Source organism: Epithele typhae (genome assembly GCF_022376455.1).
Source record: "Epithele typhae strain CBS 203.58 chromosome Unknown BXZ73scaffold_22, whole genome shotgun sequence".
Lineage (NCBI taxonomy): Eukaryota > Fungi > Basidiomycota > Agaricomycetes > Polyporales > Epitheliaceae > Epithele > Epithele typhae.
Window position 1 is genome coordinate 136,755 of NW_025954213.1, and position 18,974 is coordinate 155,728.

Sequence of the window (18,974 nt, forward strand, 5' to 3'; positions counted from 1 at the left end):
GGCCTACCGACAGCTGTCCATATGTATGCCGGGTCTTGTTCATTTCGTCATGGACGAGTACTACCAAGTCGCCCACACCTATGTAATCCGATTACGATGCTCCAGTCCATGCGCGGCATTGAGCCTTACCGGGGGAAAGATGTGCGCGAGAGAATCTGACTTCATCGTCAACATCCCAAGTTTCTTCTCAGCCAAGTGTCGATATGTACCAGCCGCGATCCACTATGTTGCCAACGTCTCGACCCACGTCCCTGTTGATCCAGAGTGATTCCTCTAACGTATGCCTCGAATTTGGCAAGACCACACAAGTCACGCGAACGCGTAGCAGCTGGTCTGGTATGCCATTCTCACCACAGAAAAAATAAAAAGCAACAAAAGCGGGTGAGGGCAGAGGAGAAGGCATGATAGCAAGGCATACGTGCGTGAATAGCAAGGTCTAGTGGCGGGCACGGTGTCCGGTGTGGCGTGGCGGCGTCCGTGGTGGTGGGCGTACGGTATACGTGCGAGCGTCCCATGAGTGCGTAGGTGAGGTATAGTCAAGTCCGTGGATGCAAGGGAGGGAATGATGCGGGGTGCGAGCAAGAGGACGTGCGAAGGGTGGGGGGAGACGGAGCGGAAGACGCGGAAATCAGACTCAGAGCATGAACAGCGACGAGAACAGCGAGAGCGACACGAGCGCCGCCGGCGTCCAGAACGCGGCCCCGAACGCGGGCAGACGGAGAGCGCCCGCGGCGTTGCCCTTCGTCGACTCGGTCGGCGACGCGCTCGCGCTCGCGGACGAGATGAGGACGGTCGTCGTCGTGCCCGAGTTCGAGGCGGAGGACGCGGGCTGCGCGGTCGAAGACGGCGCAGCCGTCTGCGAGGCGGAGCCGCCCTCAGTAATGACGGCGCTGTCCGTGGGCGCGGCATCCTGTTTGTCTGCACGAGCCGTCAGCGGACGCGCATGGGGAAAGACGGAAGGGGTAAGGGCACTTACTGTCGAAGTTGCCATCGTTCTGCTGGGCATCTTTAACGGCCTCCTCGAGCAAGTTGTTGTCGTTCTCCGGCACGAGCGACACGAAGCCGATCCGGGGCGGGTCGACGGAAGGGTGGGTGAGGTTGCCGTAGTAGAAGATGACCATGTTGCTCTTGAGGAAAGGGTCGCCGAGGTTCCAGCTGAAGAGCGCGCCGTTGCTCGGCGCGTCCGTCGCGACAATGTTGTTCGCGATGCACGTGCTCGCGTCACCCTTCGTGTTCTGGGAGACGAAGTCGCGCGCGTCGACGGGGAACTTCTTACCGCCGATCTGGAACACGAGGTCGTGTGCGGCATCGCACGGCAGCGTCGGGGACGCGGAGGACGAGGCGGCGAACGCGGGCGAGACCGTCGAATAGATGTTGTTCACGACGTCGGACGGACCGCGGATGAGCGAGTTGCCGGTGTCGATGAGGGCGGACACAATGGAGCTGTTCTGACCGGCACCCGGCTGGGCGGAGTTGGGCAACTGCTTGCCGTCGAGGAACACGGCGTCGAGCTCGATCTCCCAGCGTCTGTAGTGAAGGTTGGTCACCGATTTTGACGAAGGATGAAATGACGTACAGAGGGTAAATTTCGTTCGGGGCGAACGAAGGGGCCGCCATACCTCCCTCGGAGGAGGCGTACAGCCGAACGGGAACCCAAGTGATGTTCGACTCAGTAACGTTATCCGGAAGTTGACCGATGGTGATCTGGCCTTCTCCAGAGACGTCGATGGTGTTGCGTTGAAGGGTGATCTGTACTGACGTCAATGCGCAGCCTTTATCGCATCGAAAGGGTGTACATACAGCAAACAGCGGGTCATCGATCATGTCCTGGTAGATCATACGAGGGACCATAGGGCCATAGGTCGCGGTCTCCGTGATGAAGGTGTCCGTTCCAGTGGTGCTGGGGAACTACAAGATATTGGGACCGTCAGCTCAAGGTCATACACAGCACGGCTACTCGACACACCTTGGCGCTGATGGCGGCGGCCTGGACGAAGCTAGACGTTGAGTCCGTCAGTCTTTACGACGCGAGCTGTAGGGTATAGCTGCGGAGGCGCACCTCTGTGATGGGAAGCCGAGACCGAGAATACCCGCGCCGCCATTCGAAACGGCCGAGTTGTCGGTGTCGTTGATCGCGGCGAGCGTCTGGTCGGGGAGGTTGAGGCCAGCGAGGGTGACAGAGTCGTAGCCTACGGGGCCGCTGGCGTGGGTGCCACTGGTCGAGTCTCCGTATTGAAGGGAGACGGACTTGCCGGAGGCTTTGAAGGATTTCGTGACGTCGTAAGGGGCAGCTTTCGACTGTTTGCACGCTGACGTTTTGCAGGCGGTGGACATGACCCAGAGATCGCTGGAACCCGTGTCTTTTCGGGATGTGAGGACGCGACGTTGCAAGATAAACAGCGCGACGAGGGGGCGAAAGACTCACCGAGGTTCACGGTAGTGGTCGAAGTGCCGACCTCGAGCGCGACGGTGTAGAAGCTAGCACAAGCTCAATGCATGCGGGGCTATGAGGCACGGATATACTCACAGGTCCTGACTGTCGCCGAGACCGATGCTTCCACCCACAATGTCTCCCTCGGGGGCGGCCCTCTTGGCTACTCTGCGCTGATGAAGGGGGAGGGTGATCCCACCCTTCTTTGCGGTCCCTTTGCTGTGGAGTGCCGGTGCATCGATGTGGGCGGGGACGGGGATGGCGTCGGCGAGGAGGGGGAGGATGGAGGCAAGCACGAGGGCAAGGACGGGAGAGGTGCACCAGCTAGACGCGTACATCATCGCGAGTAGAAAGAAGTGGCGGCGACCTGCGCAAAGAAGGGAGAAGAACGTATACCAGATAGCAGAGAGGAAGAGGAAACCAGACCAGGTGTGGCCTTCGATCGACCGAGAGCGACGAGGAGGTCACAGAGGAGGGCTCGGGAGGCTCGGACATGGTGTGTATAAGTAGACCTGGCCGCTCTCTCCAGCAAGGCGGTACGCGGGAGGCAGGTGGCAACCACCAATCAGCCCCGGACAAGGGAGCCGCGCGCCCGCTGCCCCCCATTGGCCCTCCTCCGCGCGCGCACCTGCCTGCGCGAGGGGGACAAGGACGCGTTCCCGGCCAAGCTCCCTGGCCAACTCGGCGAGAAGACTCATCCGCTCTAGAATACGCCCCTCGCTCACCCCTCGCGCTTGTGCCCGCTGCCCAGGCCCACTGGTCGCTGATCAGCGGGGCTGTCGATCCTCGCGAGCTGCGCACAACGCCCGAGACAACGCAGGACAACGCCCGGGTCAACATGCAGCGCTATTTCCGGGGACGAGCTATACTCGGACGGAGACATCGCAGGTCCATGAGCCTTCGCCGGGGCCGCAGCCAAGTTGCGTGGCATCAGCGAGTCGACACCGCTCGCTGATTTGAGCAAAAAGCACTCCACCTCCCGCGACCGATCTCTGGAGGGCCCAGGTGGAGACATGTGCCTGAGAAGAAAAGTTAAAAACGATCATCCTTGGCATACTTACATTATTACATACCGACCGTAAGAGACCGCAAGTGCGCGCCACAAAACACTTACCGTCGTGGTCCCAACTTAATGCTGTGCAGTGCGCATATCCTATATTTATTATTCTCGATCTTTGGACAGAGGCTGTTGTGCCTATGATTGAGATCGGGCACCAATAGCAAATGGGACGAAACCCATGTAGCTCGTGATACAATTAAGCAGGCTGGAGTTCGCAGTAACCAGGCTCCGATCGACCACCGTCGGGAACACCCCGATTTGCTTACAATAAGTACCACCGTCAGGCCAACGGACCGAACCAGACCGAACCCAGCCTCGGAGAAGTCGGCCAAGACAATAAATACCGCTCGCCACCTTGCGAACAGCCCTCAGACGAATGTTGAAGAGATATTCTTTTGTCCCGTTCTTCTCACCGCAATCATCGGAATGGCCCGGTCGCTTGTGCGATCTGGCCAATCAGAGGCCCAAACGCACAAATCACTCACGGCGTTACAAGCTGACCGGAGCCTCATGTAAAAGTCCAAGGCTCTTGAAGTGTGATCCGCGCGACATAAGCCAAACTGTTGACAGATCAACGGCGCACAACATTGCGACATCATGAAGCACATACACAGCACCGCCGTGATAGTCGTACAAAGCCCATCCACCCTTCTCCACACCCCCACTCAGTGCAACGCTCCGGCGACAAGCTCGAGAATCTCCCGCGTGCTCCTGCCAGTGTTCGAGATGTCCTTCGCGATTGGCTGCCACGTTGGTCCGTAGCGCGGTTCCGCCGCGACGGCCTTCCTGATCACCTCTTCCTGGTGCTCCTGTGAAGACCCAATTGTCAGCGACACGCTCTATATGCAAAAAGGCGATGAAGACAAGTGTTCGTCCTGATGGGCGACCCGAAACTTTACACCCCGTACGTGGAATGAACAGGCGTCATTGGTCCCCATCACAGATGGGCTGTGGTGGGCCAAGAACAAACGAGTGTAGCGCGCAATTCCAGACAGTTGCACCCAAGTGAACGGACGGCGCATTGCGCGACTTGCCGCAGCGCCTGTCGCACTACAGCAAGTCGACTCCGTGTATCTCGTTCAATGTATCCCACATCACAGGCCGCATCTCGTCTCTGAAATTACCTCCAGATCCAGACCGAGACCACCACTCACCTGCGTCCCATGTTGCCGCTCGAACTTGAGCCACCACGCCCACACGTCGCCCCATGTGTCGGAGGGGCGCTCGCTCGCCGCGACCGCACGTTCGAACCACTGCCGCGCCTTCTCGACCTTGCGCTCCGCCCAGAGCAGGCGCCCGACGCTGCAGAGCACCCACTGGTCGTTGTTCGCCTTGCGCAGCGCGTCCGCCGAACGCGCTTTGCGTGTCGGCCGCGGCTCCGCCCAGATCGCCATCGACCACAGCAGCCCCGACGACGCGCACTCCTGCAGCCCGCGTGCCAGCACGGTCTTCGCCTGCGCTGCGCCGCCGCTGCGCTCTTCGACTCCCGCAGCCTCGGCCCAGAGCGTGTCCGTGCCTGGGTTGGCGAGTCGCGCCTTGTCGAGAAGTGCGCGGGCCTTGATGCTCTTGTTGTCCGCCTCTTCGAGCCGGCTCGCCAGTATCCACAGGTTCACTTCCTTCGGGCACGCCTTGATTCCGGCCGCGTACGAAGCGCGAGCGGCGGCGATGTTGCCCTGCTGCTGGTAAATTTGGCCTTGAATCATGTACAGCTTGGCAAACTTGGGATACTTCTTGATCGCCGTCTCCAGCGTCTCCAGCGCCGTGGAGAGCTGTCCTTGCTGTCTCTCGAACACGGCGGACTTCATCCAGATCTGGGTAGAGAGTTAAGCATGACACAGAGGGAAGGTCACGGAATGAACATACTCTCTGGGTGTCGGCCACCGTACGCGCACGCACAAGCAGCTCCCGCGCGACGCGAAGCTCGCCGTTCTCTGCCTCAAGCTTGACAGCCGCTAGCCAGATTTGCTCGCTCTCCGAATTCGCGACGAACGCGCGCTCGAGCACCTCGCGGGCCGCGGGCACGTCCCCCGCGAGCCATTTCTCCTTCGCCCACATCAGCCACAGCACCTCCGCCTGCGGGCAGTGGTGCACCGCGCGCTCGAGGATGGCGTTAAGCGACACCGCGTCTCCATGTGCCTTCTCGAGGTCCGCCGCCTTGCGCCATAGGCCGCGCTTGTCGGGGAACACACGCAGTGCGTACGCGAGGATCGCCCGTGCTGCGCCGACGTTGCCCTTCGCCTCCGCTGCCTCGGCGTCGCTCGTCCAGGTGTCCAGTCGGTCCTCCTCCTCGATGTCCATCGCGACCGTCGCCTTGATGATCGCCTCGCATGTCCGTGGCGCGCCCTCGTTCTCGCATCGCTCGGCCTCCTTGAGCCACTGCTCGCGCGTGAGCAGCACCTGGTGCCGGCGGAGGGCCTGCACACCGCCTTCGATGGTCTTATCCACCAATCCGAGTTCCTTTTCCCGCAGTTCGGCAGTCTTCTCGGGACCATATGCTACTTGCTCGAGCAAGCGACCAGCGGCTATCCAAATCTCGTGGCTTGTAGGAATTGCCTTACGTGCCTTGTTCAACACCGCCTTCGCGTTGTCTGGGGTCTCTAACCGGGCGAGCGCGAGCCAGAGTTCGACGGATTGAGGGATGACTTCGACGGCACGTGAAAGAAGAATACGAGCATCTGACGCTGAGGACTCCAGGTTGACCGTTTCCTTCCACAACCGCACCGAGTTCGGAATATGTTCAAGAGCTGTCAGATACGTGAGCATAAAATCAGCGCGGTGGGTATATGCGCTCACCCTTTCGAAGAACGCGCTTCTTTGCCTTCACGTCATGCTCCAGGTCCGATGCAGCCATCCAAATCCTGACGCTCTGACCAACATGCTGCACGGCATTGGCGAGGATGACCTTCGCATCGTCGTTGTTCTGCTCTTCATGTCAGACGGGCATTCCAATAGCACTTGTTGTACTCACATGCAATCGCGCAGCCTCCAGCCAGACGTCCTCGTTCTTCTGGCACTGCTCGCACCCCTGCTTGATAATCTTCCGCGCCGCAACCATCCTTCCGGCGTGCTCTTCTAGGCGCGCTGCAGCAATCCATCCAGGGGCGTGCTTGGGATTGGACTTGACCAGCGAGTCGAAGAGCATCCGTGCGCGCTTGATATCACCAATCTCGGCGTCGGACTTGATGATGACGCTGTCGAGCGATGTGAGGTAGCCTTTGGGGTCGATGGATGTTTGTGAGCCAGACGTGGCCGTCCCGGAAACCTTAGGGAAGGCGTGAGACGCGGCAAAATACATACCAGGACGACACATACCTGATCTAGCTTCAGCGACAGAATCTTGTCACGAGCCTGGCTCATCTCCGCGAAGTTCGTAATCGTGCCGTTGTCGGCGGGAGTCTCAAAGCCACCATTCTATCGGACTGCGTGAGCTCCGAGTATTCAAGCGCTAAGAAAACCGCAGAGACGTACCGCTTGCTGTTGGGCATCCAACGAGGTCTCGTATTCGGTGCTGGCCCTGTTTCCGACAAGGACGCTGTCGGAAACAACGAATGACCTCTCGTCCCTTTTACGCTTTTTCCTCGTAAGATTGCCCACCTCAGGAATGTTCTCCCATTCTTCGTCTGTGACCGCCGACAAGCCGCGCTTAAGGTCCGCGAACTGCTGCTGAATTTTTGGACGCTCCGCGCGATGTTTAGCCAGTTCCTCATTCTCCCGGGCTTCCCTACAATAGGAGACCAGAATTGAACGTTTGAAAGACGGTTCAAGGAGGAAATCGGGGATAGACACGCCAATAAAGAATGAACAGTGTGTACTCACCTCCGAGCTCGCCGTCTAGCATCCATGTTTTTGTCCACCTGCTCGTAGATCAAGTCGGCCTCCTCATCGTCCGCCTCATACGTTGTTCCCGCAAAAAGGCCATATTCGTTGTCGGGGTCTTGGAACTGGTCCGGGTCGACGTCAGGCTCTTCGCCACGCTTTGCTTGGGCCTCCCTAAAGACAAGTGAGTCCGAGATCAACTACCGCAATCCAAACAGACTTACGCAATGGCCTCCGCTGATGGACCCTCACGGGCGGGACCTATGTCAGATCGTGTGGTGAATCCGGAGGCTCTGAGGGCGATGCGTTAGTGACCAGATTAGCGACGAGTAGCAACTACTCACCCGCGACCAAGACCCGCGACATACGATGCCGGCGCTGGCATGGACAGGAACGCCAGCTTGTTGGGGTTCCCGCTGGCCGCCATCGTAGACAAGGGGGGACTGAAGAGTAGGTGGTGGTGGTGGTGATGGTTGAAGCCGAGGTAACGGGCGCTTCTGGTGAGAGTTGCTCTGCCAGACACTTCGCGTGCCACTTTCATTCAACTTTCATCACATCGTTCTGAAGCTTTCAAGAAACATGCCGCCTGCGTCCGCATGATGCATGAGGTGCGCGGCTCGACCTGTCCCTGACGGAGCTGGCATCGCATTAACACAGACTCTGGAGGCGGCCCCAGCGGAGGGCGGCCCGAGCTCGACTGGTGCTGTTTTGCGCCGGGTAGACAGCTACGGTCAAGGATCGACTGCCCTATAAAGTTCCGCTCCCAACGTCATGGCATACTCAGTCTCATCCACCCATCGTCTTCGCAATGCCGCCCTCTGCATCCAGTCTTGTAGCGCTCGCAGTGGGGGTATGGGCTCTCTACAAAACATACATCAAATTCATCATGCCCCGTCCGGAGGACATCATTCCCGCACCACCGCTTCATGCCTGGTTCCTGGGTGAGTGAAGTGCACCGCATTGCTTCCAAAGCTCACGTCGCTCTCCTCAGGACACCTTCCGATGGTCATGGGCCGCCAGGGCTGGAAACAGTGGAGTGCTTGGACCGAGCAATATGGCACTACCTTCAGACTCAAGTTCCCCGTCGAAGTAGCAATCTTGTTTCATGTCACGCGTCCTTTGAAACTGACCAGGTTACATCCATAGGGGCGCATGGTGGTTACTCACGACCCCAAGGTACTGCATCATGTCTTGGTCAAGGACAGCGACAACTTTCCCAAACATATCTCGCCATCTGAGTGCGTTGATTGGTCTCTGTTAGAACTTAGCTATGAAACTGACCAGATGCTCTAGTGACCTTAAACTTCTCCTCGGCCCAGGAGTGCTCACTACCGTGGGGCACCAACACAAACGGCAAAGGAAGCTTCTCACCCCAGTATTCGCCGCTTCGCATCTTCGAAACATGACACACATATTCTACAGTGTCGCCCACAGGGTTTGTGCGGGATTGTTATTCCCATGCGGGCACGGTCACTGAGCGCGTCAACAGGTGGTCGAAGCTATGGAGAAGCGGATTCCCACCCACGAGACTACGGAAGACCTGGATGTCAACGGTTGGATGGCGCGCACAACTCTTGAGATGCTCGGCCAGGCCGGCCTAGGGTACTCCTTCGACAACTTCCTAGACGACTCGACGGACGAGTACGGGCAGTCACTGAAGATGTTCTTGTAAGGCTCTCGCCAACTTTGCTTGGGCCGTACTGAAGTTTAATGACAGCCCAACGCTTAACTCCGCCGTGCTCATACAGCTTGTGACCCCTGTCATGTCAAAATATATCCCTGATTGGCTCAGTCACGCCTTATGGCGCATATTCCCGAATAAAAACATCAACCACATGATGCACATTCGGGACACGATGTACCGTCGCTCCAAAGAGATTATTTTGGAGAAGAAATTGGCACTCGAGAGAGGCGACCAGGCGCTCGCTCATGAGGTCGGCGAGGGCAAGGACATCATGAGCATTTGCCGTGAGCGATGACTCCGCTTCTTCCTCTCCATCGACTGACTCTGTCCTACGATCCAGTGAAGGCCAACATGTCCGCGGCGGACCACGAAAAGATGGACGATGAGGAGATTATTGCCCAAATGTCGTACGTGTATCACTGCATCGTGAAGTTTTGCAGCGGTCTCTGACTAATCTGCTTGGCAGTACGTTCATTATCGCCGGAATGGACACAACTTCGAACGCTCTCTCACGCATCCTGTTGCTCCTCGCGGAACACCCGGATGCTCAGGAGAAACTGCGCGCTGAGATACTCGAGGCGCAGGGGGTAGACCGCTCGGACATCTCGTACGAAGACCTCATAAAGCTGAGTGCATGCCGCTATTGTAGCCAGGGATGCCACTCATATTTCTGACAGTGTAGCCCGGGGATACCGCTCGGGTGGGCTCATATGAGCGGGCGCTCTGTAGCCCAAGTTCCCACTCATATGAGGGCACAGCCACACTTATAAGCCAACTCTATGCCGCCTTTGTATTGCACCGTTGTTACTACTGCAGCTTTGCAGCTACTGCGTTAATATAAGCATGTAGCCTACGTTGCCCCTCATATGAGCTTGTAGCCCACGTTGCCCCTCATATCAGCGTATAGCCCACGTTGCCCCTCATATGAGCCCGTCACCGGCGTCATTGCTCATATGAGCGTGTAGCCTACGTTGCCCCTCATATGGGCACGTAGCCGACGTTGCCATTCATATGAGTGTGTAGCCCATGTTGCCGCTCGTATGAGCTCTTCACCGCCGTCATAGCTCATATGAGCCTGTCGCCGGGGTCGTCGCTCATATGAGGAACATCTAGATGCATATAAAGGCATTTTCTCGGTGTAGCTGCTCATATGTACATGCCCCCTGCGCTGACACTCTTGTTAACACAAACCGCTTTTCATAAATTCTAACAACAGGCGTGCATGGGGGACTCAAGGGCCAAAGGGGTTTCCTGCTTGTTGTTTGTATGGGAATTGCATGGTCCATGGAGGCCACATTCCTGAGGCCATGTGTTGGTAGGGCGATGGTGTAAAGACCCCGGTTCACACGTCGACATGCTTCTTTAGAACGCACGCGTCATGGGCATGGCTGACATGTATATAGGCCTGGGTCCGCCGTCTGCCCATTTCCTTATCGCATCCCTCCAGCCTCTGCTGTTCCCCTTTTCCCCTTTTCCCACCCAACAAACATGTCCGAAACCTCTGATTATGTCCCATACGTTCCAATGCTCCCTGTAACAGTCCCAAACGACGTTCCTCTCGGAGCCAACATTCTCTTCTCAAAGCAGGTGCGTTGCCCACAGAAGAGGGCTCGAGCCCCTGCTTATTGCATTTTTGTATCAAAAACCACAGTGCGACCACTGCCTCTCTCGGAGCGTAGATTGCAAATATTCCCGCTCGATGGATAGCACGAGGACACCCACTCGTTGTGATGGTTGCTGGATCAACGGACGGACATGCACGTACAACCTGCTCAGTGCCTACGGCGGCTTGACCAGTATGTGCACACGTTCAATGGGCTCTGTCTTCGATCATAACTTGGGATTGATAGTCGAGGACGACATGCCCCTATCCGCGCTTGCATACATGGATAGCAACGGCTTCCGCATCAATCCAAGGCTGCAAGGCCGTGATCTGATCTTGGCAGAAGGCGCCGTTCGATACTTTCTGGAAAAAAGCTCTCCACAGAGCTACTCGGTGTTGGCGTGGCCTTGTGAGGTTTACAGGCCGATCTTCGGGAATGACGAACAGTGGCCCATACTCGAACGCTACAGTTTTCCCAAAAGACTCGCCATGCATTCCTTGTCAGTCGCAATGCTCGGCTATAATCTCGAACATCAGTGCCGTCCACCAGTTATGCCCTGGGTTGTGGAAACGTGCGGCACCGAAGTGTGCCTACCCATTGCACCCTTCCGCCATCTAGATTATCTACGACCGCGGGTCAGCCCGCTCTGGCAGCACCAGGGGCCCATCGACGTGTCATGGCTCCAGCCTCACAGCACTAGCTTCCAGCAGTCCGAGTCACAGGGGTGGCATCCGTTGTCTCGTCCTCCAAGTCCACCGCCAGCCTACCCACAATCTCAGAGGACACAAGACGAGGCTCGTGGAGAGACTGACGAAGAACCCGGTGGCAACATTGGATTGGGTGGTGCGGCCTCCCTGTCACAGCCCAGCCGCTCCATCATCACCACCATGAACGCCGCAATCGATGGCAATGTCGTGCTAGGCCGGCCTGAACTATCTCCTCCTACACTCCCATACCGGGCCATCTTGAATTCCTCACAGAGCAGCGTTCACGTGCACGACAATGGACCAGCAATCGACGACGAAGGCGCCCGCACAGAGGCAAATAGCTATCTTTCATACATCGACATAGGCGGTGCGGAACGGCAGCTCACAGAGGCAGATATTCGCGGGATCAAAGTACACCGCAGCAGGTATGTGCATGCAAGAACGGAGCTTCTGCGGGGCTCCCAGAACCCAGCCTGGCAGCTCTTCGAGATGGGCAGGTGCGCAATGGATGAGGAGCTAGTGACAAATCTCCCCTTCGGACTGATGGAGCTCGCGGACGATTCGCCAAATGTGGAGATTCAAAATGTGGTGCGCCTCCGGGATGGGATGGAGGCCGGAGATATGATGCTTGCCGGTTGGCATTGCTGGGACCTTGCTGCACGAGCGGAAACGCCACCAAGAGGGGGTCACGGTGAACTAGCCCCTGAATATGGTTACATATGATGTATTGCAACACGCATGTCCGTCTTCTATGGGGAGACCGCTCAGCATTATGACATATATCATCCATTTGAATGAGCCTCATTCCCACTAAAACTGTTCAAGAATGGCATAGAGCAGTACCCTTGTAGCCACGCCTTACTGTTGCATAGCAAACTGTGTATGCGTCAGTGGCTTCAAAATATAGATGCCCGCAGGCGATGCAAAACACGGCTTTGAATGGAGAGGCGGCAGGGGTTCCAGGAATGCACCATTCGTATTTGTGGCAGAGGGCTCGGGTTCCACATTGCGGGTACTACGGTATGGTATCCACCATGCATTCCGATCCCAGGTTTTTAAGTACCCTATGTGGCCCGATTTTCAGTTTGTGCGTGCCCTATCAACTCCGAGCGCCCGTGATCGGGTGGCCTCTTACCTCCGAGCGCCCGTGCATAATGGCTGTATACCCTCTAAGCGCCGGGCTGCAAGTGCGATCTCAACTCCGAGCGCCCGTGTACATTTGTCTAATCACCTCCGAGCGCCCATCCATGATGCCTGTATGCCCCGTGAGCGCCCGTCCGCAGGGACACTCTCAACACCGAGCGCCCGACCTAGATGGCTGTATACCCCGTGGGCACCCTTTTTCTAGTTCATCCACGCGGTGTGAGCGTCCAAGCGCAAGGGTCTTCCGATACTTTTTCCCCAGGCGAGTACCGTCATTCGGGTCAAGCGGTGCACATTCGCAAACTAACGAAGAGGCATGCTATCGGCTCAAAAGCTACCTATTTCACCTAGCTGGGTTGAGGCTTTCCCGCCGTCGATGGTTGAACGTCAAGAATGGCCAGCTGCCGAAAGGCCGCCATCCCCGATGCTACGGAGCTAGGCCCTGACGGAGGCGGCTCAGTACGCCTAAAAGCTGCCATACCCGCCATAGGGGTGGTGTGGGCCGAACCGGGCGGGGTCTGCGAGGGGCGGCGCAGCGCTGCCATTCCGCTGTGATTGAAGGACATTCCTGGCGCTGCTGGATGGCTAGGGAACTGGCGTAATGTCGTCATTGCCTGTGCAACCGGGCGAGGCGAAGCGGAAGACGCCGTCATCTGCCGGAAAGCCGCCATCCCCTTTGTCACGCCGAGAGGAACGTCGATGCGACGTTCGAGTTCAGGGTTACACATGCCTTGACCATCTTTGGGGCCGGATTTGGCCAGGCTGTCCGGTGATACCGATATGGTGTGCTTTTCCGGAGAAGACTGCGCCTCGTCCGGGATAAGCTTGTGCACCTTCATCGCGTCAATGGGCTGTGACTAAAATTGAGTCAGAAAGGCTAAGGTGCAGTGTGAAGCACACGTCGACGCCAAACTCTTACAGGACTATGAGCGGGTCTGGCAGGGCCATGCTTCGGATTGAAAAAGCCAACTTTACCCAATGCGGGTTGCGTTTTTGATCGTGCCAGAGCGCCCCTCTAAAATATAACAATGGGTAAGAACAGCCGCAGTACGTGGCCAGAAAGAAGCCTCACCATCTGCCAACACTTTACGCAGCCATCCATGACCTCCATGCGGATCGACGACGCCCGCTCTGCTGTCCAAATACGACGGTCGACGTACAGCATACGTTGAATAGTGTTGAAGGTAATTGGCCCGCAGGATACGCCGTCAAATTGACGTGGTGCAGCGATCGCGATCTGATTATGCGCCCAAGGCTTTATACCGTCCGGTTGGGAAAGATACTGGTCGATTGCGGCCACGAGGGTGTGCACCCCAGTCAAAACGCGAGGGTCCGGGTTGTCGGGGCTGCGGAGGGAATCCACGATCACAAAGGTTCGGTCGTCAAGGTCGACCCGGACGGTTACCCAGTGGCGAAGCAGTGGAAGATGCCAAGGAATGATGATTTTGCCTTTTGCAGAGTTTCCAAGCTTGTGCAATGTTGTTCGCAGGACACGTTGTGAGGCATTCGGCTTCATGACGGATGGAGCGAACCCGGTATGGGCTACGACTACAGCCCGACCTTCACGTTCGAGACAGGAATTCCAGAAGTCGGCACAGTCGTTCAGAGACTCGTCGTTGAGCATGTTGTCTCCAAGTATGCGTTGGCACCGGGCCAACAGCTCCGAGTTCATTGCGGCAACCTCGCCCCAGTTCACCCGTGCGTATCGTCGAAGCTCGCGTCGCTCCGAAAGGGGCGCATTGCTTTGACAGAATGTGAGGCCTTTGATCCAGATATCACGAGCATTCCAAACCTCAGACATCGCCCGCCAAGGAATGGCCGCCCAAGCGGGAAACCGGACGTCTGGGGCGGCAGGGTGGACGAGTGAGGCAAGGCCGTCGTTGGCGAGAAGAAGATTGGATTCCGTAGGTATGGTGTAGTGGCGATGGTCGAGCTCCCATATGAAAGATGGGTAGGTGCTCGGATCAGTGGGTGGAAGATGTGAGGTGTGCACTGCACCGGTGTTGCTAGGAAGAGAAGGGGGAGGCGGGTGGGTGGGACAGTATTCGAGGAGCTCCGCTACGCGAATATCTTCTGGGGCCATCAGAAGTAGTTTTATTGCAGGGGGAATGGCCGGTGTGTTGACCGTTGGCCACGTCGATGCCTGGAGATCTTCTGGGACCCAACGAAACGGGTCCAAGTGGGAGGAGAGGGTCTCTATGAAGGCCGCGTTAATGTAAGAGACTCGAGTGCGCGTATAAAACGCACCTGTGCAGTGGTGCGACATCAGTTTGAAGAGAAGAGGATCTCGGTTGCCACCTCACAGCGCTGAAGCGTGGGCCTCGGAGAAGCTTGTCGAAAAAGTGGGCGTTAAACGGAGGCGTCGGTTGTGCAGACGCTAGACGCGGGCATGTGAACGGGCGTGTAGGCGAATTCGAACCACGCGTATGCAGCCGCATCCATAGCGCAAGATCTTTGCTTCACTCTATTGCTTGCACCTCTCTATCTGTCCGCTTCTCAATCTACCCTGGTATCAAACATGGCTCCCGACGCCTCTACATGCCTGCCGGACGAGGTGCAGGCCGAGCTTCGCCGCCACGCGACAGCCATCCACTACGCCCTGCGCCACCCCCCAAACAAGGCCACCACTCCGAACGACGTATTGCAGCGGTGGGAGGAAGGCGTCAAAAACGCAGTCTACGCGATCAGTGAGCTTTATCCAAAGCATCATGCGCAGATCCCCGCCCTGCCGAAGTTCGTACTGGGTGCCCTGTATGAGTACGACTACGCTGCATTCGCTGCAGAGACCGGCGAAACATATGTTCCCTCCCCGTGGAATGTTAAGCCGTATGGACGGGAGGATCCGCGGGATGGAGGGTTTCCATTCAGCTACCCTATCGTTGGTGATGACGATTGGAAAGTCGGATTCGTTCCGCTCAGAGAGCTCCAGGACGGCTGGGTATTCGAATGTAAGTTGCCTTATTCCCCCAGCCATCCATAGCGCTAAGCTCCGCATTAGGGAGATCCTGCAAGCACGCCCCAGGTATGTTATCCACTGGCAGCCATTGCGTCTGTTAATGCGTCTATCCAGATGAAGCAGGCCTCGCCTCTCTATTGCCCGTTGATCGACAAAAAGACGGGGACGCGCCACCCTCACCCACCCACAAGCCCTCCGAGACGAGCCGGCGGGCGAAAGGGAAAGCACTAGCACGATCGCCGGAGCCTAGTGGCGTCCAAGGAGAAGGCGAGTGTTCCGTCGCCCCGCAATACCCACCCCTCATATAGTATCCTCGTAGATGACGGCCACAGCAAGGAAGATGGGAAACGGGGGCGGACCCCTTTCCGTCATGCCCAGGAGAAGAGGCCTGCGCGTGCACAAAGGCTGGATTACGTTTCACCCCCACGCCACAGTATGTTGTTAACCAAAAAGACCGTTCTTCGCTACTAATGCTGTCTTAACAGAGGGGAAAGGAAAAAGGGCCGCTGCCGAACGGGAAGAACCGCGACGGGATTCCGTCGAAAGCGAAGGTTCGTTATCAATAGCGCGACAAAGCGTGCTGCTCAAAAACCTTATGCAGATACTCCAGGGTCCCCCAGCCCACCGCCGAATCCGCGCGGTCCTAACAAGCGGGTTATCCGCAAGCCGTCGCGCGCACCGGGCACGACCTCCAGAGCAACCTCACTGTCAAAATCGAGAGCAACATCTCGAGCAACATCTCGGGCGTCGTCGCGCATTTCTTCTCGTGCTCCATCTCGCGCTCCCTCTCGCGCTTCCTCTCGTGCACAGTCGACTGGCCGCGCCGGGAAAGCCAAAGCCCGAAGAAACAGGAAGAAGCAGACCGCGCCATTCGTGCACCATGAGAAATACTTTCCCCCGCCGGTGCCTGTCAGCGAATTCAAGACGTTCTACCCACTTGTAACCCTCCCCCATGTGAGTGTTATTTGCACCATATGCGGTCCAGCTTCGTGCTCATCCGCTGCACGTCTTCCAGTCCATGAGGTGCAGCCCCTGTAAAGAGCACGGTACAACTTGCCAATTCTGGCCTTTGGGTGGGACGGCTTGCGTTTGCTGCCAGAACCGGCGCATCGCTTGCGACGTTGTTCCCGACATCGCCGCCGGAAACTCAAAGTCTGTGCTTGCCAAACACCGCATGCTTCGCGTCGGGATGATGTTGGCGAATCCCAACGTCTTCCCCTCGCCGAGCCTGTACCCGAAGAAGTGGCGTCAAGCTTACAAAGACGATGTTCCGACGTGGACTAGGTATCTATCGGAGATTTGGAGGGTTGCGGGGGCCGACAAGCATGAGGAGGCCCAGACGCGCACCAAACCGGACACGTTGGAATTCCGGGATAACGGCTTCGTTCCGTACCCGGTTGGGGTTGCTACACTCGACGAAGAAAACGTTGCTCCCGTGAGTGCGTCATCACGTTGTGGAACCTTGAGTGCTGACGCCCCATTAGGGGGATCCCGAATGGCAACCAAACGACAACAAGAAACCGAGGGGCCGTCGGTTCCAGGACAACGATGACGTGGATGGGCTGTGTAAGTGAGAATAATCAATCGTGTTCGCTACGTGCTGATCGTGGACTGTGAAGTTGAAACGGAGGAGGACTGGCTTGAGGAGGTGCGCAAAGGTATGAACCTGGTGTCACAAGATACAAGCATTGGTGACTTATATGATTCATGCACCGCGACAGCACTTGAGGGTGAAGGCACGCATGAGGATCGCAATGTGCAGCCGCAGCGACCCCGAAAACGTGCTAGAATTCGCAGTCCTGATGCGGAGAGCGATGCCGACGAAGAAGGAATAAAGCTTTTACCAGGCCCATCCGTCGCAAGCTTTAACCTTCCGCCCCAAGTACCAGGTAAGTGCCCGGTCTCCCGTCCCTACCCTTTGTTCATTTTATCCAGGAGGTGACTTCTTCGGCATTCCAGAGTCGAACCTGCCCTTCGTCGATGGGCATAAGCGATGGCAAAGCAGGGCGGAATCGCGGCAAGCAACGATGGCGGACATCGACGCGCTTCGAACGGAGATTGCCAAAAACAACGCACTGCTGCAGCGCGAATGTCAGGAAACGAAGCGGCTTCGAGAAGATGTTGATGCTCTGCGCGCGCGCGTTCTCGAGCTCGAGGAAGTGAACCAAGCATTCCTGACTGCGTCGCCGTTCGTGTTCGATGCGGCTGCCGACTTCAACGATCCGCCAGCCCCGACTCCCGATTACATGGCAAATTTTGAAGCGGCCTCGTCTCATCTTGCGTTCAGCGCCGCGCCGTTCCCACCGCAGACATCAGCCCCCATGGTCTCCACACCGCCAACCTCCACCACCACCCCACCGCCACCGCTGACGCCAAACACCATGCTTGGGGGGCCACAAAATGCCGCGGTCGAGTCCTCGGTCTCTGCGCATCCCCAGCCATCACTTCCGCCCCGGGTTGAGCCTATGGTATCCACGCCGAATGTCCGACGTGTTGACATTGCGGTGTCGCCCCCATTCTCTCTGCCCCTTCCACGTCTACCGGCAAGTCTTACTCGGCTTCCATCGTATGCCTCGTCTTCGTCCGACGAGGAAATGGAGGAAACCAAATCGAGCCTGGAAGGAACAAGAGTGAGCCCCACGTCTCGTCTACGCACGAAGCAAGCTTCCGAGCCCCTGTCGCCGGGTGCCTTACCATCCGCATTGGGGCTCGTTGGGCTTGAAGAAGAGACGGCCACACCTACAGCGTTGTCCGGGCCAATTCCTGACAGCGAAGATACGCCGGAGTCACTCGGCGATCAGGTTATAGGGCCCCGCCTGCCCCCATGGCGCATCTTCGACGAATCCACCGAGACCACAGAGAACTGCCAGAGGGGCCCGCTGCGGGTGTCGCGGACATTCAGATGGACAACACATAAGACACGAGGATGATGTAGGGACTTTGTAATACATTCATTGGTATGTTCCTGGCGATATGTAGTATGTTCATGAGCAATATCTTGATGCACGCAGCCACTCAACAAAGGGGTTCGATGAATGAACACCACTGGGAGGAGCACTCGCAGCCTATGCAGCCATCGTAGTCGGGCGCTCGGAGTTAAAGGAACACTGGATGACAGGCGCTCCGTCGGTACACAGGTGTACCCAACGGGCGCTCGGAGTTAACATGGCAACATCAGACAGGCGCTTTGAGCGTATGCATGTATCGCGCGCGGGCGCTCGGTGTTAAGAGCGCACCTACAGACGGGCGCTCGAGCGCTATACAGCCACCACTGGCGGGCGCTCGGAGTTGAGATGAAATTATCTACGGGCGTTCGGAGTTCAAAAACCACCCACATGGGGCACCCGAGGACGGTGCATCCTTCAGGATAGTGCAACGTTTTGACAACGTGGGGCGTCAACATCAGTTATATAACGGTTGATGTGTCCCACAAATGCCCTTGGTTCCCTCATTACTTCCACCATGGGTAGCGTTTTCCTAACACAAGCTCATCTCCTCCTGCCGACATTCGTCCGTGCCCGCATAGATCATCACAGCAAATATCCCACTCTCACCTATATTTCTGAACTGTGC

The 18,974-nt window shown here is 57.3% G+C and overlaps 6 protein-coding genes across 6 annotated transcripts; 3 read left to right on the forward strand and 3 right to left on the reverse strand.

Moving 5' to 3' along the window:
- Window positions 1-634: 634 nt before the first annotated feature.
- Window positions 635-3,446, reverse strand: BXZ73DRAFT_89808 (aspartic peptidase domain-containing protein; the record flags this gene model as incomplete). Its single annotated transcript, XM_048025398.1, has 9 exons — window positions 635-890; window positions 925-1,527; window positions 1,577-1,749; window positions 1,801-1,908; window positions 1,967-1,997; window positions 2,060-2,360; window positions 2,426-2,478; window positions 2,528-2,650; window positions 3,157-3,446. 9 exons carry the CDS (start codon window positions 3,444-3,446, stop codon window positions 635-637), a joined length of 1,938 nt encoding a protein of 645 aa, XP_047878160.1.
- Window positions 3,447-4,156: 710 nt separating this feature from the next.
- Window positions 4,157-7,734, reverse strand: BXZ73DRAFT_46598 (PRP1 splicing factor, N-terminal-domain-containing protein; the record flags this gene model as incomplete). The annotated part of the gene is made up of 10 exons (XM_048019720.1): window positions 4,157-4,300; window positions 4,646-5,302; window positions 5,355-6,235; window positions 6,285-6,411; window positions 6,460-6,753; window positions 6,804-6,902; window positions 6,960-7,212; window positions 7,308-7,481; window positions 7,532-7,600; window positions 7,652-7,734. 10 exons carry the CDS (start codon window positions 7,732-7,734, stop codon window positions 4,157-4,159), a joined length of 2,781 nt encoding a protein of 926 aa, XP_047878161.1.
- Window positions 7,735-8,115: 381 nt separating this feature from the next.
- BXZ73DRAFT_46552 (cytochrome P450) lies at window positions 8,116-9,665 on the forward strand (the record flags this gene model as incomplete). Its single annotated transcript, XM_048019712.1, has 8 exons — window positions 8,116-8,248; window positions 8,299-8,396; window positions 8,454-8,545; window positions 8,601-8,742; window positions 8,797-8,975; window positions 9,025-9,275; window positions 9,332-9,398; window positions 9,458-9,665. The coding sequence occupies 8 exons, from the start codon at window positions 8,116-8,118 to the stop codon at window positions 9,663-9,665; spliced, it is 1,170 nt and encodes a 389-aa protein (XP_047878162.1).
- An 814-nt stretch (window positions 9,666-10,479) lies between these two features.
- Window positions 10,480-12,025, forward strand: BXZ73DRAFT_77317 (uncharacterized protein; the record flags this gene model as incomplete). The annotated part of the gene is made up of 3 exons (XM_048022638.1): window positions 10,480-10,578; window positions 10,643-10,787; window positions 10,842-12,025. The coding sequence occupies 3 exons, from the start codon at window positions 10,480-10,482 to the stop codon at window positions 12,023-12,025; spliced, it is 1,428 nt and encodes a 475-aa protein (XP_047878163.1).
- A 767-nt stretch (window positions 12,026-12,792) lies between these two features.
- Window positions 12,793-14,711, reverse strand: BXZ73DRAFT_101119 (uncharacterized protein; the record flags this gene model as incomplete). The annotated part of the gene is made up of 4 exons (XM_048014798.1): window positions 12,793-12,887; window positions 12,927-13,296; window positions 13,518-14,641; window positions 14,693-14,711. The coding sequence occupies 4 exons, from the start codon at window positions 14,709-14,711 to the stop codon at window positions 12,793-12,795; spliced, it is 1,608 nt and encodes a 535-aa protein (XP_047878164.1).
- A 252-nt stretch (window positions 14,712-14,963) lies between these two features.
- Window positions 14,964-18,331, forward strand: BXZ73DRAFT_77319 (uncharacterized protein; the record flags this gene model as incomplete). The annotated part of the gene is made up of 10 exons (XM_048022639.1): window positions 14,964-15,393; window positions 15,416-15,467; window positions 15,710-15,834; window positions 15,887-15,952; window positions 16,003-16,355; window positions 16,387-16,836; window positions 16,886-16,967; window positions 17,021-17,059; window positions 17,123-17,290; window positions 17,337-18,331. 10 exons carry the CDS (start codon window positions 14,964-14,966, stop codon window positions 18,329-18,331), a joined length of 2,760 nt encoding a protein of 919 aa, XP_047878165.1.
- Between the last annotated feature and the right edge of the window lie 643 nt (window positions 18,332-18,974).